Below are 21,559 nucleotides of genomic sequence, written 5' to 3' on the forward strand. Positions count from 1 at the left end.
ATATCTGCAAAGACCCTCCTGCCAAATAAGATCACAGTCACAAGTACCTGAGGTTAGGGCTTGAACATATTTTGGGAGAGGGAAATCGTTCAACACACAATAGTAGGGATTGCTAGTTCACACTGGATGGTCCCCTCCTCTCTAAAGAGATGTCTTATTCATTGACCTCTGAATGGTGAGGGATCTGCCTGTACGGGATCTGGGGAACAAGCATCCCAGGCAGAAGGAAAAGAGAGTCCAGAGGCCTTGAGGAGAGACATGTGCTTGGGGTAGTCAATGAACAGCAAGACCGGTGTGGCAGGAACAGAAAGGGGGAGAGGGGAAGTGTGATAGGAGACAGATCAAGGAAGCAAGCCAGAGCAGGACCCAGCAGGATCTTGTGAGCTGTTTGAAGTTCATTCTCATGGTAATGGGGATGGGGAGGCTTTGGGGAAACTTGAAGCAGCAGAGGGTGTGAGCTCATTAACCTTTTCGTAGGATCATACTGACCTTTACGTGGAGAATGTCCTTTAGCCAGGTAAGAGTGGATGCTTAGGATACAGGTGGGAGGCTATCATGGTGGCCTGGGCAGGAGATGACAGAGGCTGGGACCAGTGTGGGGAGGAGGAAGTGGGGAGGAGTTGGTACTTCCCTGTCTGTAGAGGGTTCTCCTTTTCGGTTCTCAAACTGTGTTCCCTTGAGCCCTGGGGTTCTGCAGGGATGGTCCCTGTCTTTGGCACCTGAGGGTAGATGCTATTAATTTTGTGAATGATATGAACTGCTTCCAATGGGTCTTCCTCTTGGCCCAGCCTGGATTCCCCACGTCAGCTCCTCTTTCCCTCTCTGCTATCACTGGGAGTTATAAGACTTTTCGCAGCGTTTCATCTTGGTCCAAAAGTGTCCCTTAGTGCATCCACCCTTAGCTAATAACCCAGAAACAGTGTGACTCAGTAATGAGTATCAGACTGGTGTGGGACAAAACCACTTCCGTGGTGGCATGTGTGACTTCAAAAGTAACATCACAACCTACTCCGTGCCTTAGTTTCTTTAACTGAACAGCGGGGGTGATAGTAGTCTTTACACATGGCGGGTGCTTCGAGGTTTGGAGATCATGGCTGTGATGCTCTCAGTGTATATAAAAATGGTCAGTTCCTGTTAGCTGCCATTTACACTATTATTTTATTGTTTTAAATTCAAGTTGTTATTTTCCTTCAGCCTACTAACCTTCAAGTGTCCTTCCTGATTGGGATAAATCCATTTCCTACCAAATCTTTGGGGTCTTTTCTGGATGACCTAGTTCAATCACTCAACCAATGAGTTCAGAGGGGTTTGTGGAGGACCTGCTATTGCAAGACACTGGCTAGGTGGTGTGGAGAATATCCAAGATATATAAGAAGCTCTCATTTGCATTTGAAAGTCAGATAAAGATGTTTTTTTTTTCAAAGTCGGATAAAGAGACAATTGTGTGTGAAGCCATTTACATGCAAAGGAACTAAAAGTTTCCATGAAGTCTAGTGACTGTGCTGATAGAGGAATTTAAGAGAGAGAGGGCAAGAGCCGATGCCATGTGCTTTCTGGGGGGCGTGGGAGGGTGGGAGATGCTCTGGGGCGTGATTGTGCTGGAGGGAGGCTGGTGGAGGGTGGCCTGGAGATCCCCGAAGTCAGCTTGCTTGTCTGCGCCACTCCCTGACTTCAAAGATTATGAAATCGACACAGATGTTCGAGTCTGCAAGACCAGGGCAGGAGAGAGGATGGAGATGAGCGTCATGATACTGGGGGTGCGGTCATCTAGGAAGACAGCCTGGGTGACAGAAGGGTGATGGCGGAGAGAGGGAAAGGGTGGATGGTTGAGAAATAGTTGTGGGGCTGGGCAAAGACTAACCAATGCTCCATCCCCTGACTAATCCACCCTCTGCTGCCTGCCATTAAGGCTCTGATGCAGTAGAAGACGAAGCTCCCCCGGCAGAGGGATGGCGGCACCTCCTGTTTAATAAAAGGCAAGGACGGTAGTTTAAGGGCTAGGTGAGTGTTCTGATCGTGCTCTCTTGTTAAATATCAGTTCCATGAGGCAGAGGGGAACGTGCTACGAGGGAAGGAATGAAGAGGACAAAGCCAGGACAAAGTAGGTGAGCAGGGCCGAGGGAGAAGGAGTCAAGAGCCTGGAGACCAAGGTCTGGAGCTCACATGCTCACGGGGACGGACAGGGGCAGCTGGGTGGGGCAGTGGTGACCTGAGAGCTGTAGGATTGTCTGAAGGAGGCAGCCTCTACTCAGCCCCAGATGACGGATCCACCTGGGAATCCAGACCCTGCGTATTGTGGCCTGATCTTCCCATTTTTGGGGAGACACTGGACACTTGGATTTTTAAATGAAACCTCTCAATTAAAAAACTGTTAGTTCAGATTAAAAAAAAAAAAATTACGGGCAAGGCCAAACATACTATGCCTGCAGGATGGGTTTGGCCGAGCTACTGCAGACCTGTGACCACCGCTGCTGTCTGATGTGACATCTTTTTACAGTCCACACCTTGATTTGGGTTCTGGCTTTTAGGAGATCCCTGCTTTCCTAGAGCTTTTACCCTCAGTGCCTGCCCCCGGGCGGGGGGGGGGGGCCGCCAATTTCAACAAACTGCCTTCAGCTACAATTGCCTCCTGGAAATTAGTTATCTCACAGCAGAGAAGTCCTGTTCAGGTTTTAAAAGATGATGTCGATCATAGATTGGAGTGAAAGTCAACTTTGAAACTGTCTTGTTGTTCCCCCAATTCATAAGGAGCTCATTCCCGGAAAATGGCTTTGTGGGGAGACAACGTGGAAGGGGGCGCTGAAAAACTCAAGTGATCAAAATGAATAATATTTTCATGTAATATTTTAGAAATCAAAATTGATGCAAAACATCCAAGATGAACCAAAAATAGAAATAAAAATTTTAAATAAAGACGGGATCAGTATTACTCATCTTCTCTTTGCTTCAGGGTCCAGTACGACTCTGCACAGCACTATTACTGATTCTGTCTTTATTCGAAATGTAACGATTTGCTCACCATGGATTTTTTTTTGCTTTAATTTTGATTTTTAAAAAACATTTCATGAGAACATAATATGTTCAGTTATTGAGGTTTTTGGTGCCCTCTTAAATTTTGCCTCACTCGCCTCACTCTGGTTCCAGCCCTGGTGGAGTCAAATGCATCCATCTATAAATTAAAATATTAGCAACTAGGGTGGTAATCCCAGGCTGTGCTTAAATTGAGGGGAGATCGTGTTTTGGAATCTGGTAAAGAAAATTCCTACTTTTCGGATTAAACACGTTTCAGTGCCTACTTATAGTCAGGCTTTTATTGCAATGGGGGTTGTCAGGATGTGGGGTTCGGAATGAGTAAAAGATGAACATATGAATAAAACATGCTGCAGAGATAAGGGCTATGAGGAACATAAAGCAGGATCAAGGGACAGAGGAGGCCAGGGGACGCTATTTTTATGGGGATGGTCATGGAAGCTGACATTTGAGCTGAGGAATGAACAAAGCAAGGAAGTGACAAATATCAGTGGGAATAGTAGGTGCAAAGGCCCTGGGGTGGGGTCGTGCTTGGCATTTTCAAGGACGATCAGGGTGGCAGAAGGGAGTCAGAAAAGGGAAAATGGCAGGAGATAATACCTAAAGGGAGCTGGGGCAGGGGTGGTTTATCTAGGACCTTGTAGGCCAAGGTGCTTGTGTTTAATTCTCAACTTAATGAGAAGCCATGGGAGGTTTATTGGATGTATATTTTGAAAGGATCCCTTTCACTGCTCCATGTAAGGGCCAATGTGGAAGGGAGGAGGGAGGAGGGAGACCAGGGAGGAGGCTATCATACTCGTCCAGGTGAGAGATGGTGGGGGGCTAGGATTGCTGGGGTGGGAGGAAGAACAGTGAAGTCGGTGAAAAACCGTGGGATTTGGGTTACGTTTTGAGGGTTTTTGATTTGCCGAGGGTTTGCACGTGGGTGTGAGCAGAACGCGAGGAATAAAGGACTTACTCCTTGGTTTTCGGTGGGGGAATGGGATGAATGGGAGGGTGATATTTGAGCTGGGAACAGTGGGAGAGGAGCGGTTTCAGAGGATAATAGGGTTGGTTTGGACACGTGTATTTTGAGGGGCCTGTTGGATGCCCAGATGGAGATGCTGGGTCGACAGTGGGATATGTGAGCCCAGATTTCAGGGGAGGGGTCCAGGCTGAGGCTAAAAATGAGCTTTATACCAGAAGGGGGAAAGGAGGGCAGAGCTCTGCGTTGGGGGGGGAGGGTCCTTCCAGGGCCAACTTGGAGGGGCCTCAGGACTCAGAGCCACCTGGGGTGGGGTGGGAGGGCCCCAGAGGGTGGTACACCGCAGGTATTTGTATTCACGTGCAATCAGTTTATGCTGCCTTCTAAGAGGTAGCCTGGAAGAGGAAAAGAGATAACTCAAGGATGAGAGTATGCATATCTTTCATGTGCTTCCACTGTTTTCTATCTCAACTGCCCTCACCATAGTTCACGCCCCATTTTCTCTTGCCTGGATGACTGTAAGAACCTCCTAATTGGTCTTCCTGCTTCAATACTCGCCCCCTGCAGTTTCTTCTCCATGCAGAACCCAGAGCAACTGCTTAAAACCCCAAATATGATCTTGTCATGTATGTGCCTAATACACTTGAGTCATTCCTTGTTGGTCTGAGGTCCAAAATTCTCCACACGGGCCCTTGGGCCCCACTCACCCCCCAGCCTTACCTCACACCATCTTCTTGTCCGTTCCTGAGCACCTGTCACTCCAGTCTTTTTTCAGTTCTTCCACTACGTCCTACTTCCTCCTGCCTCAGGGCCTTTGCACATACTTTCCCATCTGGCTGTTCTTCCCCTCACTATTCTCTGGCTAACTTCTACTCAACCTTCTGTTCTCAGCTTCAATATCACCTCCCCAGGGAAGCCTTCCCCGAATTCCCTGTCAACATCAGGTTTCCTTGATATCAGCTCTGTGGCATCTTCTTCTTTCCTTTCACGGCACTTACCTCAGTTTGTAATTGTACACTAGAGTAAATGCTTTTGAATGGAGCTGAATTCCTGGGCCAGGGTCAGACGTGTGCTAGGAGTTTCAAACTCTCAGTGGCCTCACGAGCTTCCCATTGCACTTTTATTGGGGAACCCAGAGAAAAACTAAAAGGCTAGGGCCTCCACGAGGAGGCCAGTGGCAGGGCAGAGGGAAGGTTGACAGAGCTGCACTGTCAAGGCCTCCATCCCACCCCCCACCTTCCTGCTGTGGCCTCTGAATGCATAAAGGTCATGTATTCTGCCCCTAGCCCTTGCTTCGAACAGCACAAATTATTTATTTTGGAAATGAAAATATGCCTTCCCCCACACCCAAGCCGCACCCTTCAAAGTGGCCTTTAGAGAAGAAAACCCTCTCACTTCCCACTGCTCTAGCAGAAACTTTGTTATGGGTCAGGGCCTAGTTTGAACCCCTTCTCTTAAAGAACTCTGATTTGGTGCAGATCCTAGAAACTTTAAAAATATATCCACTGTTCAGAGGAACAACTTAGACAATTAGAATATTATTTAGAATGTCCTGAACCATTCTCATAAGGCTGAAGTTTTTGTAGCAGTTCATCAGTTGTAAAGTGATTTTTACCTTTATTATCTCATCCTATTATTGGGTATCTCAAGAGGATATCAGTTGGGGGTAAGAATTTAGATTCTTGCCCAAACAGTTGGGTGGCCAGAGGAAGCCTCAGGGAGGAGGGCCCTTAAAGAGAAATATAAGGATCTTATATACACAAGGACAGTCAAACTCTTTTATCCATCCATCCATCCATCTACTCTCCATCCATCCATCCACTTATCCATCCATCCATTCATCCATCCATCCATCCATCCATCCATCCACTTATCCATCCATCCATTCATCCATTCATCCATCCATCCATCCATCCATCCATCCATTCATCCATTCATCCATTCATCCATCCATCCATCCATCCATTCATCCATTTATCCATCCATCCATCATCCATCCATCCACTCATCTATCCATTCATTTATCCATCTGCATATCCACACATCCATTGTACATAAAGCTGTGAATGAGCCACTCATGACCCCTGCCCTAATGGGTCTCGTAGGCTAGTGGAGATAAAATTCTCCAATTGGCCAAGCCTGGATCATTTGTTCACTTCTTTGCCAGGGGAGTATGGGACAGCTGGGTTGATAATTTTACCAAGATTGTATCAAGAGTAGTTTCCCAAAGGAACACACTGGGGTGTTGTTATCAGAAGAAGTGGGGAATGATGCCAGGGAAGCGAAATCAATAGATGTCCACTAGATTAGAGGCATTTAGTCATCATGGGTGGAGGGATGAAAAGGGACACTTGAGGATGACACCAGCCTTTCTCCTTTTCTATATCACAAGGACTGGTTGGTTCCTTTGTTTATCCCTGACCAAGTTTCAGGGTTTGGATTTTGAGTCCTGTCATAGGGACCCAAGAGCATCCCTCTCCTTCTAGATACTTGGCTATAAGTGTTGCAGCCTGGGTCACCTCCTCTCCTCGACCTAAATTTATCAGCCACCCCTAAGATGCTTGTTGGATACACCCAGTATACGTATGCTTATGCTTAGGAAACAAAGAAGAGGATTTGTTTATGCTCTGACAACCAGAAAGTGCTTCCCAAGACTCTGAAAGTTCATAAATCTTGAGCCAGGCCCAGGACCCTGGAATGGAGTTTGTGTCTAAAATAGTGATTCTCACCTCGGGCCACACATTGGAAGCATCTGGGGAGCTTTTACACAGTACTGATGCCTGGGCCTCAAACATTCTGATTATAACTGGCCCCTCCTGGGGCCCAGCCATCTGAAGTGTTTTAACAGCTCTCCAGGTGAGTCTAATGTGTAGCTTGGGTTAAGAGCCACTGGTCTAAGTGCAATTTGGAAAGCCCTATTCATTGCTGTGTCTCTTTGCTAACAGGATAGAAACATGATGAGGGTAGAGACCATGTCCTGCTGATGGCTGCATCCCCAAGATCTGTAGTGGTGCCAGGTACCTAGCAGGTGCCCAGTAAAGATTTGTGGAATGAATGATGATTGATAGCTTCACACAAACCCCTTAACGGAGCAGAGATGGCTCCCCCTGAAGAGTGCGTCTTCTCTATACTTCTGGCACGTGGGGAAGGCTTAGAGTCAGACCCCATCTGAGATCAAGCTGTGGTTCTCAGGGACTCCTTGAACTTCTCCCACCTACTTTTCTGATCCAGCGATTCTCAACACTCGCTGCCCTTTAGATTCATCTGAGGTCATTAAAAAAAAAAAAAAAACAAACAGCTTTGGGTGTTCCAGTTCAGTGGGTTTGGATTGAAACGTGGAAACAGGCATTTTTTTTTAAAGTGTCTCAGGTGATGCTAACGTGCCGCTAACGTGCCATAAGGGTTGAGGCCACTGCTGTCATCTCACCGTTTTTACCTCCGTGAGTCTGTTTTCTGACTTTAGCTAACTTGGTCCGAGACCCCTGGAAGTGTTTCATGGGGGGTGGTAGTAGGTTCTTATGGAAGTGTTTCATGGGGGGTGGTAGTAGGTTCTTATGTACTGTTCCCCAAATGTACCTGTTCATAACATTCACCTTGGGTGCATGCTTAAAAATACACAACCCTGAGCCTTTACTCCAGACTTAGGGTTTCAGAAGCTCCAGTGAGGGGCCTGGGAATCTGTGTTTTTTACAAGCATCCAGGCATACTTGTCACCTGCCAACCTCTCCACCTGCACTGCTCTCCTTCCTGGTCTCCCACACGAGAACACCTTCTGGTTCTTACTTTCTTTTGGTTCCCACCGCCGGAACACTCTTCCCCCAGATCTTCCCATCAGTCTGGTTCAACCAAATGCTACCTTCCCAGAGAGGCCCTACCTGACCACTGAAGTGACCAAAGCCTCCTCAACCCCCAGCCTTTACCCTATATCTCTGGTGAGTTCTCTCCTGACACCCCACGGGGATGATCTTTGCTCCCCTGTTTATCTCCTTCATGACTCTTCCCCCACCAGAAAGTGAGCCCCAGCAGTGTCTGGGTCATGCTGGGTCCCCGGCACCTGGCCCATGTCAGGTGGCCAAGAGGTATAGATGTAAAGGTGGGACTTGCGCTCTGAGAGTATCTCTGATTCTTTCCCAGGTCCTGGGAATTGAGTTCAGGGGCACGCGGGTGACTGATGTAGGTGAAAATCATGCCACAGCTGTGGGCAGAGAGGCACCTGGAGACACGAGTCTGCAAGAGAAGGGCGTGGGTGCACTCCCTCCCCCATCCCCCCCCCCCCCCGCCCCCTTAGATTAGAAAAGAGGAAAAAGGTTGGGATCAGCCGGTCCTAGAGGGCAAACGACAAGAGGATTTCTCATCCGGATCCTGGGTCCGGCAGGGGCGCAGAGCTCACCGCGGGGAGGGTAGGAGCAGCGGCCGCACCAGAGCGCCTGGCGGTGGCCCCGGCGGGTTGCTACGCGCGGTGCCCGGGTAGTGCGGCCAGGACCAGGGGGCGGCCTCCTTCCTCCTGGGCCCGCCCGCCACTCCTCCCCTCCCTTCCCCCCTCCCTCCCCGGGTCCCTGGGTGGCGGCCCCGCCCCCGCCGACCCGGCCGCGCTGTCCCCGCCTCCCCTCTCCCCTCCCCGGGCTGCAACAGGTGCCTCCCGGAGCAGGAAGCCCGCGCCGCCGCCGCCGCCGCCGCTCAGCTCCCGCGGGAGCGTCCAGGACCCGCTGCGCCAGGCGCGCCGTCCCCGGGCCCGGCGTGCGTTCCCACGAGGGCAGTGACCCCGCCGCTCCACCCGCCTCTCCGCCCCGTTTCCTGCCTCCTTCGCCACCCCCGACGAGGGCCCAGGAGACAGCCGAGCCTGCCCTCGCCCCCGGCCCGCCGCCCTCCCGCCGCTCTGCGCGCCATGGACGCCCAGGAGCCGCAGCCCGACCCCGACGGCGGGGACGCCCCGGGCCACGAGCCTGGAGGCAGCCCCCAAGACGAGTTCGACTTCTCCATCCTCTTCGATTATGACTATTTGAATCCTATCGAAGGTCGGTGGAGGCTCGCCCCGGCCTGGCCTCCGAGCCCGGGCTGGGGCTTGGGCCTGGGCAGTGGACACAGGGCCCCCTTTTGCCCCACGTGTCACACTTACTGGGGGGCCTGGAGCGGGGGGGTGCCTCTCCCCCCGGCTGAGAGGGAGGGCGCGAGGCGTCAGGGACTGCAGCCGCCTTTAGGGGGCGCTAGGCTCACTGCCGGGTAGGGCGTCGGTTTCCAGTTACTTCTCCCTGATTGTCACTGATAGCAAAGCAAAAGGTGGCAGGGGTCGCAGCTGGCCTCTTGCCTGCTGCTGGTCGTCAGAGGGTAGCGGAAGCTACGGGTTTGCCTTTGGAGGGAGGAGATGAGGAAGCCAAAGCATGGAGTTCGTGGGAAGAGGCTGGTGCAGACAGAGGGCAGGTGAAGCGGATCCTCCCACCTCCGCGCACCAGCGCGTGCGAGCCCGTCGTTGGGGACTTTGTGTTGACACTAAGGAAGAGGTTGTCTGTATCTAATGCTGGAGGGTGGTTTGACTTCATCTTAGGCGGCTGGCCCATTTCCTCCCTCGGGTCTGCCGCTGTGTTTGCACATCACCCCGCATGGCTCAGTGTGAGCTTTATTAAGGGATCCCCCACCCCGCGGTCATCATGGCTGTGGGCGGTTGGGGGGAGCCGACCTGTGGATTCAGGAAGATGCAGGCTGTTCCTGCCTCAGCGACCTGTCGGTCGGTGCCTTCAAGTGCGCTCTGCGCTGGGGACCGGGGATTTCCCCAGGCTGGGCCGTCATTTCACGTGTTTAACAGGAGCCTTGCTCAGAAGGAGAAGGTCGCACACCCAACCTCACTGTATTTTTCTGGTTAGCAGGTTGGCTTGGAAAAAAAAAAAACCCAATCAGGCTTCCTGATTTTGACAGCCTAGCCCAGCCAATGCTTATTGAAGCCTCTGGGGCAGGCCTGGTGGTAACTTCCAGATGCACTTGGCCTTGGCTGCATTAGGGAAAGCAGGAAGGGGTTGTTCTGGCTGCTGTGTGTAGGAGGCCTTTTCCGGACTCTCCAGGGCTTGCTGTTTCCCAGAGATGCTGGGTTAGGCAGAGAAGTTTTCACTTTCCTTCCACAGCGCCTTCAGGTGAAACTCCTTAGGTGAGGGGCTTGCTTTGACTTCGGAGATGCCCTTCACTCGGGTACCAAGTGAAGATGGTAATTCGTAATTATTCTCTATTTCGGCTGGAGGTGGAAATAATTATCCAGCCAAAGAGACCAGTCTTCTTGAGTTGCAATCCGGAGGCCATCCTTTGCTTTGAAAAGATACAGTTAAGAATCTGCAAATGATCCCTCTAGCATCAGTGGTCTTGCTGTTTGTTCAGATTAAACTCATATTTTGCAGGGAACTAATACATACACCCCTCCCAGATTCACAATCAACGAATTTTTTTTTTCCTGCAGTGGGGGGAGATTTCCGGGGAAATAGTTTCCAAGCCAAATCCGATGGGAGGTGCTTTTTATAGTTTTTCTTGGCAAGGGGTGCTTCGTGGCTGCCAGATGGGTGTCTAAGTGACCACAGTGAAGGCCCCACAATCTACTTCTTAAAAATAAACTTTATTTTTTGGAACAGTTTTAGATTTACAGAAAAGTTGTAAAGATAGTACAGCGAGTTCTCATATACCCAGCACCGCACCAAGCTCCCTATATGATGAACATCTTACATTAGTAGATACATTTGTTATAATTAATGAGCCAATATCACGATACAGTATTATGAACCTAAGTCCATACTTTATTCACATTCAGACTGTCGTTTTTTTTTTTTTTTTTTTTTATGAGCTTGACAGTTTTGAGGAGTACTGATCAAGTACATTGTAGAATGTCCCTTCAATGGGCTCTTATGTTTTTCTTATGGTTAGACAGGGCTATGGGTTTTGGGGGAGGGAGACCACAGAGGTAATGTGACCATTTCCATCACATCATATCAAGGGTACCTACTATCAACATGATTTATCACTATTGATGATGGCCTTGATCACCTGGCTGAGGTAGCCTTTGGCAGGTTCCTCCACTGTAAGGTTACTCCTTTCCGAACTGTGCTCTTTGGAAAGAGGTCACTATGTGCAGCCCCATTTAAGGAGTGAGGCATTATGCTCTGAAATCTGTAAAATAATGACCCCTTGCTGGGAAGTCGGCAGCACAGAAACATCATGGCTCAGGAAGAGAAGGGATGTCGTGAGCCTTGAGAGGCTAAAGCGAGCTGTACCAGATGTGGGTCTGGCTCACCCAGATGTTAATAGCAGTCCCCTCTCTCTTCTTCCACATGATGGACCTCCCCAAGGGCCAACACTAGCCGTTATCTTGCTATTGGGCTTTGTCCCAGGTGACAATATGTTGGTGATGCACATGAGGTGTTCTCCTTAACTCTGGGCATGGGCTTGGCAAAAAACCAAGGAGGGAAGAGGACTGCCTATGGGACAGATGTTGTCAGAAATTGGTGTCGGCACTTAGGGAATTTGGGGGAAGTCGGGTGCTCATTTTATGGAGCTTGAACATGTGGCAGATGTTTATTAGCTCATGTAGTACCCCTCCAACCCTAGCAGGTAGGCACTGTTGTCACCCTCGTTTTACAGAGGAGGATGCAAAGGCACAGAGAGGTGGAGGAATTTTCCCAAGAAAGCAGGGCTGGTAAATGGCAGAGCTGAAACATGAACCTGGCAGTCCTTCTCCAGAGCCTGTTTTCCGTTCCTCATTCCCTCTTTTGATGAGAGACACATGTAAAGCAGTTTGTTAGGGGCCTGGTACCATGCAAGACTGGAATTTAAAACATTTACCAGCAGCGTGATCTTGGAAAAGTCATTTAACCTCTCTGGACCTCTGTCTGCTCAGCTGTCACATGACTGAAATGATAGTACTCACCTCATAGTGTTGTTTGCCTTGAATGGCTTAACCCATTTAAATCAGTTAACACAGAGTGTGATTTCTTACTAGCTTTTTATTAAAGCCTTGATTTTGTTAATAGAGGTGTTCAGTAATGTGAGTCATTATTCATTTACTCATCCATCTAACTATTGAGCACCTATGGTGTTAGATCCTGGGGATATAATAGGAAATGAGACTCAGCCCCTGCCCTCAATGAGTTTGAGCCTCTAATTGTTTTCTCTCGTCTAATTGCATTGACTAGTACCTCCAGTAGCATCTACATGGTAGTGGAAAGTAGGCATCTGTGCTTTGTTCCTGACCCCAGCAGGAGTGCCTTCAGTGTTGGCTTTGGAATCGAGGCATATGTATTTAATTACGTTAAGGAAGTATTCATCCATTTCTATTTTCATGAGAGTTTTGATTAAGAATGGGAGTTGAGTTAGGCCGTAGACGTTTTAGCATCTATGGAAAAATATGATTTTATTCTTCTAAGATCACTTGTATTAATAGATTTCCTAATGTTGAAATATTCCTGGTATCAACCCCACTTGCTCACTGTGTATTATTTTCTTATGGTGATGGGGCCGGCATCTACTGGATAATATTTTGTTCAGGATTTCTTCTAGCAGTATGTATGAGTGATATTTGTCTGTAATGTCCTTTTTGGTATGCTGTTAGGTTTAAATTTCTTTCCTTCTCTATGTTCAGGAACAGCATGTGTATTATTGGGACTATCCAGTTTCTACAGTTGTGATAGAATTCCTCTGTGAAGCCATCTAGATCTGGTGCCTTTTCATGGGGGTGGTTCTGCGTTGGCTTTCTTGATTGTGTCTATGGGAACTGGTCTGTTTACGTTTTCTATTTCTACTGGAGTCAATTTTGGTAAACTTTATCTTTCTAAGAAATTATTTATTTCACCTATCTGGATTTTCAGATTTATTTGCCTAGAGGCATTCAAAGTAAACGCTTATATTTTTCTACTGAGGGAGAGAGCTAAGTACGTAGTAATATTGATAGAAAGAACGGGGACAGGGCTATGGGAGTCCTGACCAGTGCTAAGTGCTACTGAGCCCACCTTGGAGGGGAGAGGTGTGCTGGCTGTTAGCAGACAGATCAGAAGTTTAATTTCTGTGTGTGTGCTTGTGAATTCAATGCATTCTTACTTCTCCCAACTTGTAATACACTGGGAGAGACGGGTTGGTCCTGGGAATACCCGGTCACCTCCAGAGGTGCCAGATCTCCTCCGGGCTGTGTTGGGACCGACATGTCAGGAGTGCTCGCTTCTGGTCTACCTCATTGGGTCTGGTGTGTCCCTCCTCTGATTCCTGGTAAGCCGATGCACGTGGCGTTAACTTTGACCTTTCAGAAAGGAAAATGGACTCCTGGTCATTGCTTGTAAAGTTTATTCTGGTGATCCTTAAACTTTTCGGGTCACAGCCCTTTGAAAGGCTGATAAAAGCCACAGATCCCATACGCTGTAGGAGCACACTGCACATGTGCGCACTCTCCTGCACTGTTCCCCGCCCCCCCCAAATCCCCACCCCAACCAGCATCCCCTCTGCCCCCAGCGCACCTTTTATACCATTTCCAAGTAGAGTCACAGGCCCTGCTGGAGCCCTAACGTCCCCTGCACTTCGACTCAGGGCCACCTGCTCTCAACCCATTCACAGGGCACAATTTAAACCTCATTCTTTCAGCAAACACTCACTGAATGCTGGTTTTGTGCCAGGCCCTGTAGGGGTACAGAGACGAATGAGATGTGGTCCTGCCCTTGCCTGGCCCCCAGGCCAATGTGGGACACAGCCTGGTAAACAAATTGGGACAAATGAGGTGCTGGGATATAGTATCATGGGTTTTTTTTGGTGCTTACTAAAAATAGAGCTCTACCCTAAGCAAGCAGTTCGCTGAACACATGTGACATTCAGAGACGTTGCCGTCTGTGTCGAGTTAAGGACAGGCCTTAATAAGCCTGCTTTGTACAAATAGTGTCTCCAGGTGCAGCTGGAAAGGTGAAATGAGGGCTGAATTGAGCCGCGGCCTTGTCAAGGGAGTCAAAAGAACTAGGGAGAAAGTTGCCTTAATCACGCTTTACTATCGCACACATGCCATCCCAGCTTCCAAATTAAAGGCCTTCTGTTCTTAAGGTGGCCTTAGCTTTTGATCGGGAGTAGAGGTTCTTAAAATCTTAAAGCTGTGTTATTTGAGTTGGTTCCCAAGGCTTTTTAGTCCTCTACGGTGATGGGGTTGAATAAATTGGAAAAATGCAGCATTGGTGGCCAGTGGTCCTCAATCCTGGCTACACGCTGGACTGTTCCAGCCGTACCCAGGACTGGTGAAGTCAGACTCCTTGGGGGTCAGTTAACTTTTGCTGAGAGTCATTGAGCGATACATGGCAGGGCAGGCCTCGAACCCAGGCAGTTAGGACCCCAGGTCTCTGCCCTCAGCACTACAGCTTAGCCAGTATCTCACTGACTCCAGCTCTCCTGGGTCCCCTGTACGCCAGCATGGGGTGCATTCACCTCGTATATTTTGATATTTATATACTTATCAATTGTATGTTCACTGCTGTCCTAATGGGATTATACTCATAAAACATGCAACAAAAATCAAAGTGGGAAAGGACAGAATATAAACGGGAGTTCTGCCGTTCCTGTATTTCTTTCTACATCCCAGTGGATTGTCGTGCATGCCTCCTGGGGTACATGTTCCCCCCAACTCCAGGGGCCATTGGCTCAGCAAGTCAGAGCACCAGATCTGAAATCAAGAAATCCTGGCTTGAAATTCTGACTTAGCTGTCTCCTACCTGCGTGACCTTGGCCAAGCAAAAGTACCTGGCATTAGCAAGCATGCAATAAATCGTTGCCAAATAAATGGATGAAAAGTTGCATAATTCCTTATTAGTGGTATGCCTCAGGGCAGGTGATTTTGATACTCTGCGCTTGTGTTTTCTCATCTGTGAAATGGGGGTGGTGATGGCAGGTTCCCACGAGGCAGTGTGATTAAGCGCGGGCAGCAGGGCTGTGTGAGTGTCAGGTGGCAGTGGTGGTGGGCTCTGAGATGTCTTCTGGCTCGCCTGACTTCTTGACAGCATTGGTTCCTTGGAGGAGAGAGTCTTTGCCTTGGCCTTTGATGAATCCTGAGTCTAGAGAGAAGATGCTCTTTGGAGAGGAGCCACTGGCCGTTGGGCTTCAGTCGGCATCACAGCAAGTTATCTAATTTACGTACGATCAGTTCTGACTCATCGGGCCCCTGCCTCAGCCCCAGAACTTGGCCAGCTGCAAAAGCTTTCTCAGTTGACCTGACTCGCAGGCTGCAAGGTTCCCTGCGGCTGCCTCTGTGAGAGGCAGGGCCTCCCCAGGTGTCCTGCCCTGGCCCCCCAGGACCCCCTGAGCCAGGGCCAGGAAGAGGCAGCCTTGGAAAGTGCAGCGTGATGGATGCCTTGTGGCTTCCCCCCACGAAGGGACTTCCTCTTTCCTCTCTGCCCAGCACAGGAAATAGCCCCGGGGCTCCGCAGAGCTCCAGCCAAACTCGGCTTCCCTGCGCTGGTGCGAGGTTCGGTTTTTGCCGATTGTTCCCAAACTGAGCTCAGGGAAGAAGGCAAGACTCGGCCCTGAGGCTCTTCCTGGGATGCGTCAGGGGCTGTCAGCTTTCCTACCTGGAGCAGAGCCCCACATGGGTTCCCCCAAAGCAAGAGGAACTGCCTTTGACTTTTTCCTGAACTTTTATTACGAACTTTTCCAAAAATATGGAAAAGTAGAGACAGTGGTATCATTAACTCCCGTGTTCCCATGCGCCCAGCTTCAACAATCATCAACATAAGGCCGATCTTATTTCATCTCTGCCTCATTGTAGTCTCTGCATCTCCACTCCTGCTTACTTTATGTCACATTCCAGGTGGCATAATATTTTATTAATAAATAGTATGTAGCTCAAAAATAAGGGCTCTTGAAAAAAAAATCAAATACCATTATCAAACCTGAAAAGGAATAATACTTAATTTCAAATGTCCAGTGTTTAAATTTCCTGCTTGTCTCACAAGGGTCTGTTTATGGTTAATTTGTTTGAACCAAGATCCAAACAAGATCCTCACATTGTAATTGGTTGACATGGCCATTTACGTCTCTTTTATTTTATAAAAATCCCCATCAGTCTGTTTTCTTGCCGTTTATTTGTTGAAGAAGCAGGGTCATTTTTCCTGTGCTGGTCTCCACGTGATGGATTTTGCCAGTGTCATCCCTGTGGTGTTTTTTAAACGTGTTCCTTTGTCCCTTGCATCTCCTACGGACTGGCATTTAGATCTAAAGTCCTGTGCCTTGGACTTTTAGTGCTTTTTTTCCTCTGCAAGAGAAATATATCAAAGGTAGACGGGAAGCTACAGGAAGAACAGAGAGATTGCATTTCCCGAGTTGGCATTTGGGGACCCTCCACGCGTCCTAATCTGAGGTTTTGGGAAAGAGCATTTTCTCACCTGGACCTGTTTTAGTTAATACGACATATTTCTAAAAGCCAGTCCTTCTGTGTGAATTTTAATTGAGCCACGCCTGAGTGAGCTGTCTGAAGTAAGAAAGTTACCTGCAAAGCTCAGGATTTATAAAGGTCCTTATCAAAACAAACCTGCTTGGGTGTGCTGAAAAAGGGTGACCGTTAGACGAGGAGGTGGGGAACGCTTTAAGTCTGCAGTGCCTGCGAAAGTCATTGTAAAGACTTCAGAAAGGGGCTGTTTACCTGTGTGATCCTAAGAAGGTGGGATGAGGGTCTGAAATCCGCAACGGATTACATCACCTCCGTTGCCAAGGAGAAAGGAGGAATGTCATTAATGACCGGGCTTGGCAGGGGCCACGATGGATGAAGTGTGCCCGCCCTCGGGGAACACGGCACCAAAGTGAAAGCTCCTGGGGACGAGTGTAAATAAAGCACCCATCTGTCAATCAGGTATTAATTTTAAGTCTCTGCCCCTGGCCAAGGGTTATGGGGCCCCACTGTCTTCAAGGGGATGTTTCCACTTGGATTTCAAGTTGCCTGAAAGAAAGGTGGAAATCAGCTTCGCAGGCCGTGACAGGGGTTGTAGGACTCCATAAAGGCTACAGCTCCTTGAGGGGCTGGCGTAAAGGTGAGGGGGCCTTTGCTGAGTGAGTTAGAGGAAGGAAAGCAAGGAAGGTGGCCGTGCCCCCTCCCATGTCCCCTTGTGCAGGGCTTTGACGGAGAGGCGGGGTAGCCACGCAAGCCCTTTTTCTGAGGGAGGATTATCTGAGGGCTACTTCTGGCTAATTCTTCTGACCAGATCTTTCCTTTTCCTTTTGTCGAGGAAGTCGCTCTCTGTTGAGCACTGCGTGACAAATGCGGAGAGACTGTCTTTTCTTAGAGACGGATCTCCCTGAAGCACAAGTTCAATCTGAAATGGCTGTCTTCTTGAAAAACGGAGGCAGTATGGCAAGGTGACCAGACAAGTAAAGTCTGATGTCATCATTTGATGGACTGTTACACAGAGATGCAAAAGAAACTGCAGCTGCATATGACATGGTTAAATCTCAGACATAAGGTTGAGGAAAACGGTGACATGCACATCTCGTACGGTTTTATTTATACGATGGTCAAAGCAGGCAAACCCAGGCTATAGTGAGAGAAGGCAGGCGAGCGGGTCCCCCTGAATGAGGGTTATTGGCTGGCAGGGGGGCCACCAGAGAACCCTCTGGCAGGATGGAAACATTCTATATCTTGATTGGTGGGTACACGGTGCATACATTTGTAAAAAGGCACGAGGTGTGCTTCTAATATCTGTGCATTTGACTGCATTTAAATGATGTCTCAGTTTGAACCCCAGCTCTGCCCCTGATTGTTTTTGTGACTTTGAGTGAATCCTCGCGGCCCTGAGTCTCAGGGCCCCCCTCTGTAACACAGAGGAGTTGATGGTTCCTGCTTCCCAGGGTGCTTGTAAACCCCAGAGAGAGAGGTAATACACGGGAAAGCTCGAGGCGCAGTGAACGAATAAAAATAAGAAGGTCTTTGAACTTCTTAAAAGCACGAGGGCCCCATGGAATGACTTGCAACCGGTTCTTTCTATCCCAATTTGAGGACAGAGGTGAGGTCTCATGTCTGCCAGATGCCTGGGCCCTGCTGCCCCCATCCAAAAGCTGACCTTGAGGCACATGGGTTGCAGATTCCATACATGTCTCTGCTTCTCTCCAAAAGGAATACGTGTCAGCCTGCGGGTGCGTGTGTTTTTGCAGACAGCCACGCCAGTAGCCAGTCTGTAAGGCTCGGTGCTTGCAAATTGTCCCGGGTCCTGGATCCTGTGTCCCAGGCGCCTGGCCTCATGGCGGGCTGCCTGGGAGGCAGGACCGAGCCCTCCTTTCTGCCCTGTCTGGTGAAGGCAGACAGCTGCCTTAGCTGGGGCAAGGTCAGCAAAGAGCATAGCGTTCAAGGTGGCTTTTTCTAGTGGTTCCACATTGACGAGACAGGATGGTAAACTGCCTCTCTTCCCTTTCTGGCATTTCTGGACCTGACTTATCTGGATGGAATTTCTCACCTCTCATGCCCTGCTTCTGTGTGTGTCATCTCTGAGTGATGGGTGTGACAACCTGATTCTCCGTCATTATTAATACACACGATCCATTGATTGGGAATCCAGTTACTGTTCGGCGTTTGTGCGTGGTGGGGGCAGTAGGGGCATGGGGGGCCCTTTGGAAAGTTTGCTAAGTGCTGAATTTATTACTTGAAGCACAACCTGTAACTTTTCAAAGAAGGTCTTTCCTACAGGTGGTGCAAGCTGCCAGATGAAAAATCCATCCACCTTTTGCTCCTCTTGGCATTTCCTGCAGCCCCCGACACAGAGGAGGTTATGAGAGGAGTGGGACGGAGGGAGGCGGGATTCCTTCCCTCCACCTTCCCCCCTGTCCTCTGGCTGCACATGTACAGTGCCAGGTTGTGGCATCCTAATGCTGCCGTGGCAACAGACTGTGACGTCTCAAACCCAGCGCCCGGAACTCACACCACCTTGGGGTGTGAGCTCATTGAGCGGTGGGTCTGTCACCTCAGACAGGGATGGACTGCAGCTCTGGGGCCCTGCTGCCAGCCTGAGGGGCATCTGGCCTCCAGACCGTGCCCTGGCTTCTCTCCTCCGAGTCGTTCAAACCTGAGAGCACCGGTTCGTGCAGTCCCTTTCCCCTTCCCCCTTCCCCAAAGGACAGATGCCTCATGTAGGTTCCTTAGCTGGGTTTCTATTTTGGTCATTCTATTCTGCTTCCTGAAAATTCCACCCGCCTGTAGTTCTAGGCGGAGAAGATGTTCTCTTGCTGTTCCTTTTTTCAAAAGCGATCTGTTGGCTGGTGAGTTGGCGCTGGCGGCTGTCTCAGACTTGGCCGTGTGTCCTTAAGGATGAGCAACAGGCCCGCCAGAGGCTCCAAGAGGGCAGGCACTGGCAGAGAGCTCCTTGTGGCCTGAGTGGGATTTTTAAATAATCGTTGACTCAATCCTGGGGCAAATGGAGGGATTGTGAGTATTCCAGAAGAAAGGAATCCGTGTCTTTAGTTGTCTAGGGCAGCCTACCTCATGATGGGGCTCCAGAGCAGTTCCTATTCTGGGGACACCTCATTTCTATGTGTTGGAGTTAAGGTATCACCATCCAGGACATATCCCCTTTCATGTGTTATGGGGGTGGAGGAGCTGGGTGGGCTGCCTGAGACTGAATCTGGCTCTGCCACTTAGAAGCTGTGTGACCTTGGGCAAATTAATCACCCTCTCTGAGCCTCACGTTCCCCATTTATGAAATGAGGAAACTCTATCACCTGCTTCGTAGGTCTTTCGTAAGACAAACATTAGTATATGCTAAATGCATACATAGTGGTTCTTGGTATAAAGTATATGGTAGAGATGTGTTAGCGAGAATCACTTTTGTTACTGCAACTAGCTCACTGTGTCACTAACATTTTAGTAAGATTTAGTTGATCAGCTCCCAGGTACCCCAGAAGAGGGAGTACAAAGCATGGAGCGGAGGGAGTGTTCAGGCATTCTTTACTTATTCCACATATTTTCTGAAGGCTAGCAGAAAAAGAGAATTCCCAAAGTGCTGACCAATCCATTTTATTTTTATAAAAATTTCTTCCCTTTTTCTTTTTTAATGCTTTTGAAGGCACTTGGGGGCCAGTGTGTGTCACACTTTCAAGTTGTAAAATAAGGCAATGAAAGCAGAGCAAGGGGAGAATTTTCACTTAGAAGATCGTTCTTTCCATAATGATAGTACGAGTATACTGGAAGGCCCCATTTACCGAGTGTTTATTTTGTGTGTTTTGGGCTTCATGTGGATAAGGTGAAACATCAGGTGGGTATTGTCACCAACCTCAGCAACTGTTATACACGAGGACTCAGAGGTCCCCCAGGTCACACAGCCGGGCGGGGGAGGGGGAGGGGTGAGCCGTGGAGCTGGGGGCCCCTAGCACTGTGTATGGACCGAGACCCGGCCCTCAGTGCAGACGCCTTGCTAGGGCGGGGCTGGAGTGGCCTCCGCAGCAGTCTTGTCTTGCGGTTTTTGGAGAGTGGCCAGAGATCTCCCCAAATATTCATGGGGCCTAGATGTTGGGGTGAGCACCTGGGAACTTGACGGAAGGAAGGGCGATGATATTTCGACTTTCAGATGTCTGCTGCAGAAACGATTTACCTGCTAGGGCTGACGGGGATCAGATGTCTCATTTCTGAATCAGTTCAGGTTTGACTCGTGGATGGATGCTCCCAACATTCTTTGGGGCCTCGGCTGCGTGCAGGGCCCGGAACCGTGGGGCCTAGAGCAGTGGTTCCCAGCTGCGGGTGATTCTGCCTCGCAGGAGAAATTCGGCAATGCCAGGAGATGCTTCTGGTTGTTACAACTGAGAGAGGGGAGGGGGTGCTCCTGGCATCTAGTGGGTAGAGGCCAGAGGTGCTGCTGAATGTCCTGCAGCCTCACAGCAAAGAAGTCTGTAGCCCCCAGTGTCAGTAGTTCTGAGGCTGAGAACCCCTGGTCTCAGGTCTGCTGGGTTCAAGCTGTGAGACCTCGGGCAAGTTAATTCACCTCTTTGTGCCTCAGTTAACCCATCTATAAAAGGGGAGTAAACAGTGCCCGTCTCATAGGTTGTGAGAATTAAATAATTTACTCCAGGTAATGTGTTTACAGCAGAGCCTGGCATATAAATTCTCAGCACATGTTAGCTGCTGTTGCTGCCACTGTTGTTATTATGATTGGCCTTTATCTGCCTTCAAAAAGCTCACTGTCTAGTAGGGAGACAGACAAGTGAATCTATACTTGATAGGCTTCACTACACGACTCTTTAGGTTCTGGCAACACTACAGAGTCTGTAGTGTCTGATCCAGCCGAGGGAGGGCTTTTAGGAAGAGGTGGCCCAAGTGAAATCTTGATGGACAAATAGTGGCTTGCTAGGAAAAGTGAGGACAGGAGGTGTGGAAGGGTGTTCTGGGCATGGGGAACAGCATGTGCAAAAGCATGGAGGCACAGAGGACTGAGAGCAGCAACCTCTGAATCCCTCATCTCTGCCTCCACCTTCTGCCTCTTTTGGAATCCTAATGCCTCGAGTGTGGGCTGGGTACCTCACATGGCAAGTGGGATGGTCTCACGGGCCGCCCCAATGAGTACATTGCATATGCGGGTCATCCCCTTGGCAGGGCGCCTTCTCTTGAGT

General features: G+C 49.4%; 1 protein-coding gene across 5 annotated transcripts in view; it reads left to right on the forward strand.

Annotated features, from left to right (window-relative positions):
• NFATC2 (nuclear factor of activated T cells 2) overlaps positions 1-21,559 on the forward strand; it is a 158,763-nt gene that overhangs the window by 6,661 nt on the left and 130,543 nt on the right. For 2 of the 5 annotated variants that reach the window (XM_082362706.1, XM_082362705.1), the window contains exon 1: positions 8,653-9,009. The exons of the other annotated variants lie outside the window; for them this stretch is intronic. In XM_082362706.1, the coding sequence (XP_082218832.1) occupies positions 8,880-9,009 (130 nt within the window). In that variant the 5' untranslated portion in view covers positions 8,653-8,879. Of the gene's footprint in view, positions 1-8,652; positions 9,010-21,559 lie in introns of those variants that run through there. 5 annotated transcript variants of the gene reach the window in all.

This window comes from Balaenoptera borealis (genome assembly GCF_965194805.1).
Source record: "Balaenoptera borealis genome assembly, chromosome: 16".
Classification (NCBI taxonomy): Eukaryota; Metazoa; Chordata; class Mammalia; order Artiodactyla; family Balaenopteridae; genus Balaenoptera; species Balaenoptera borealis.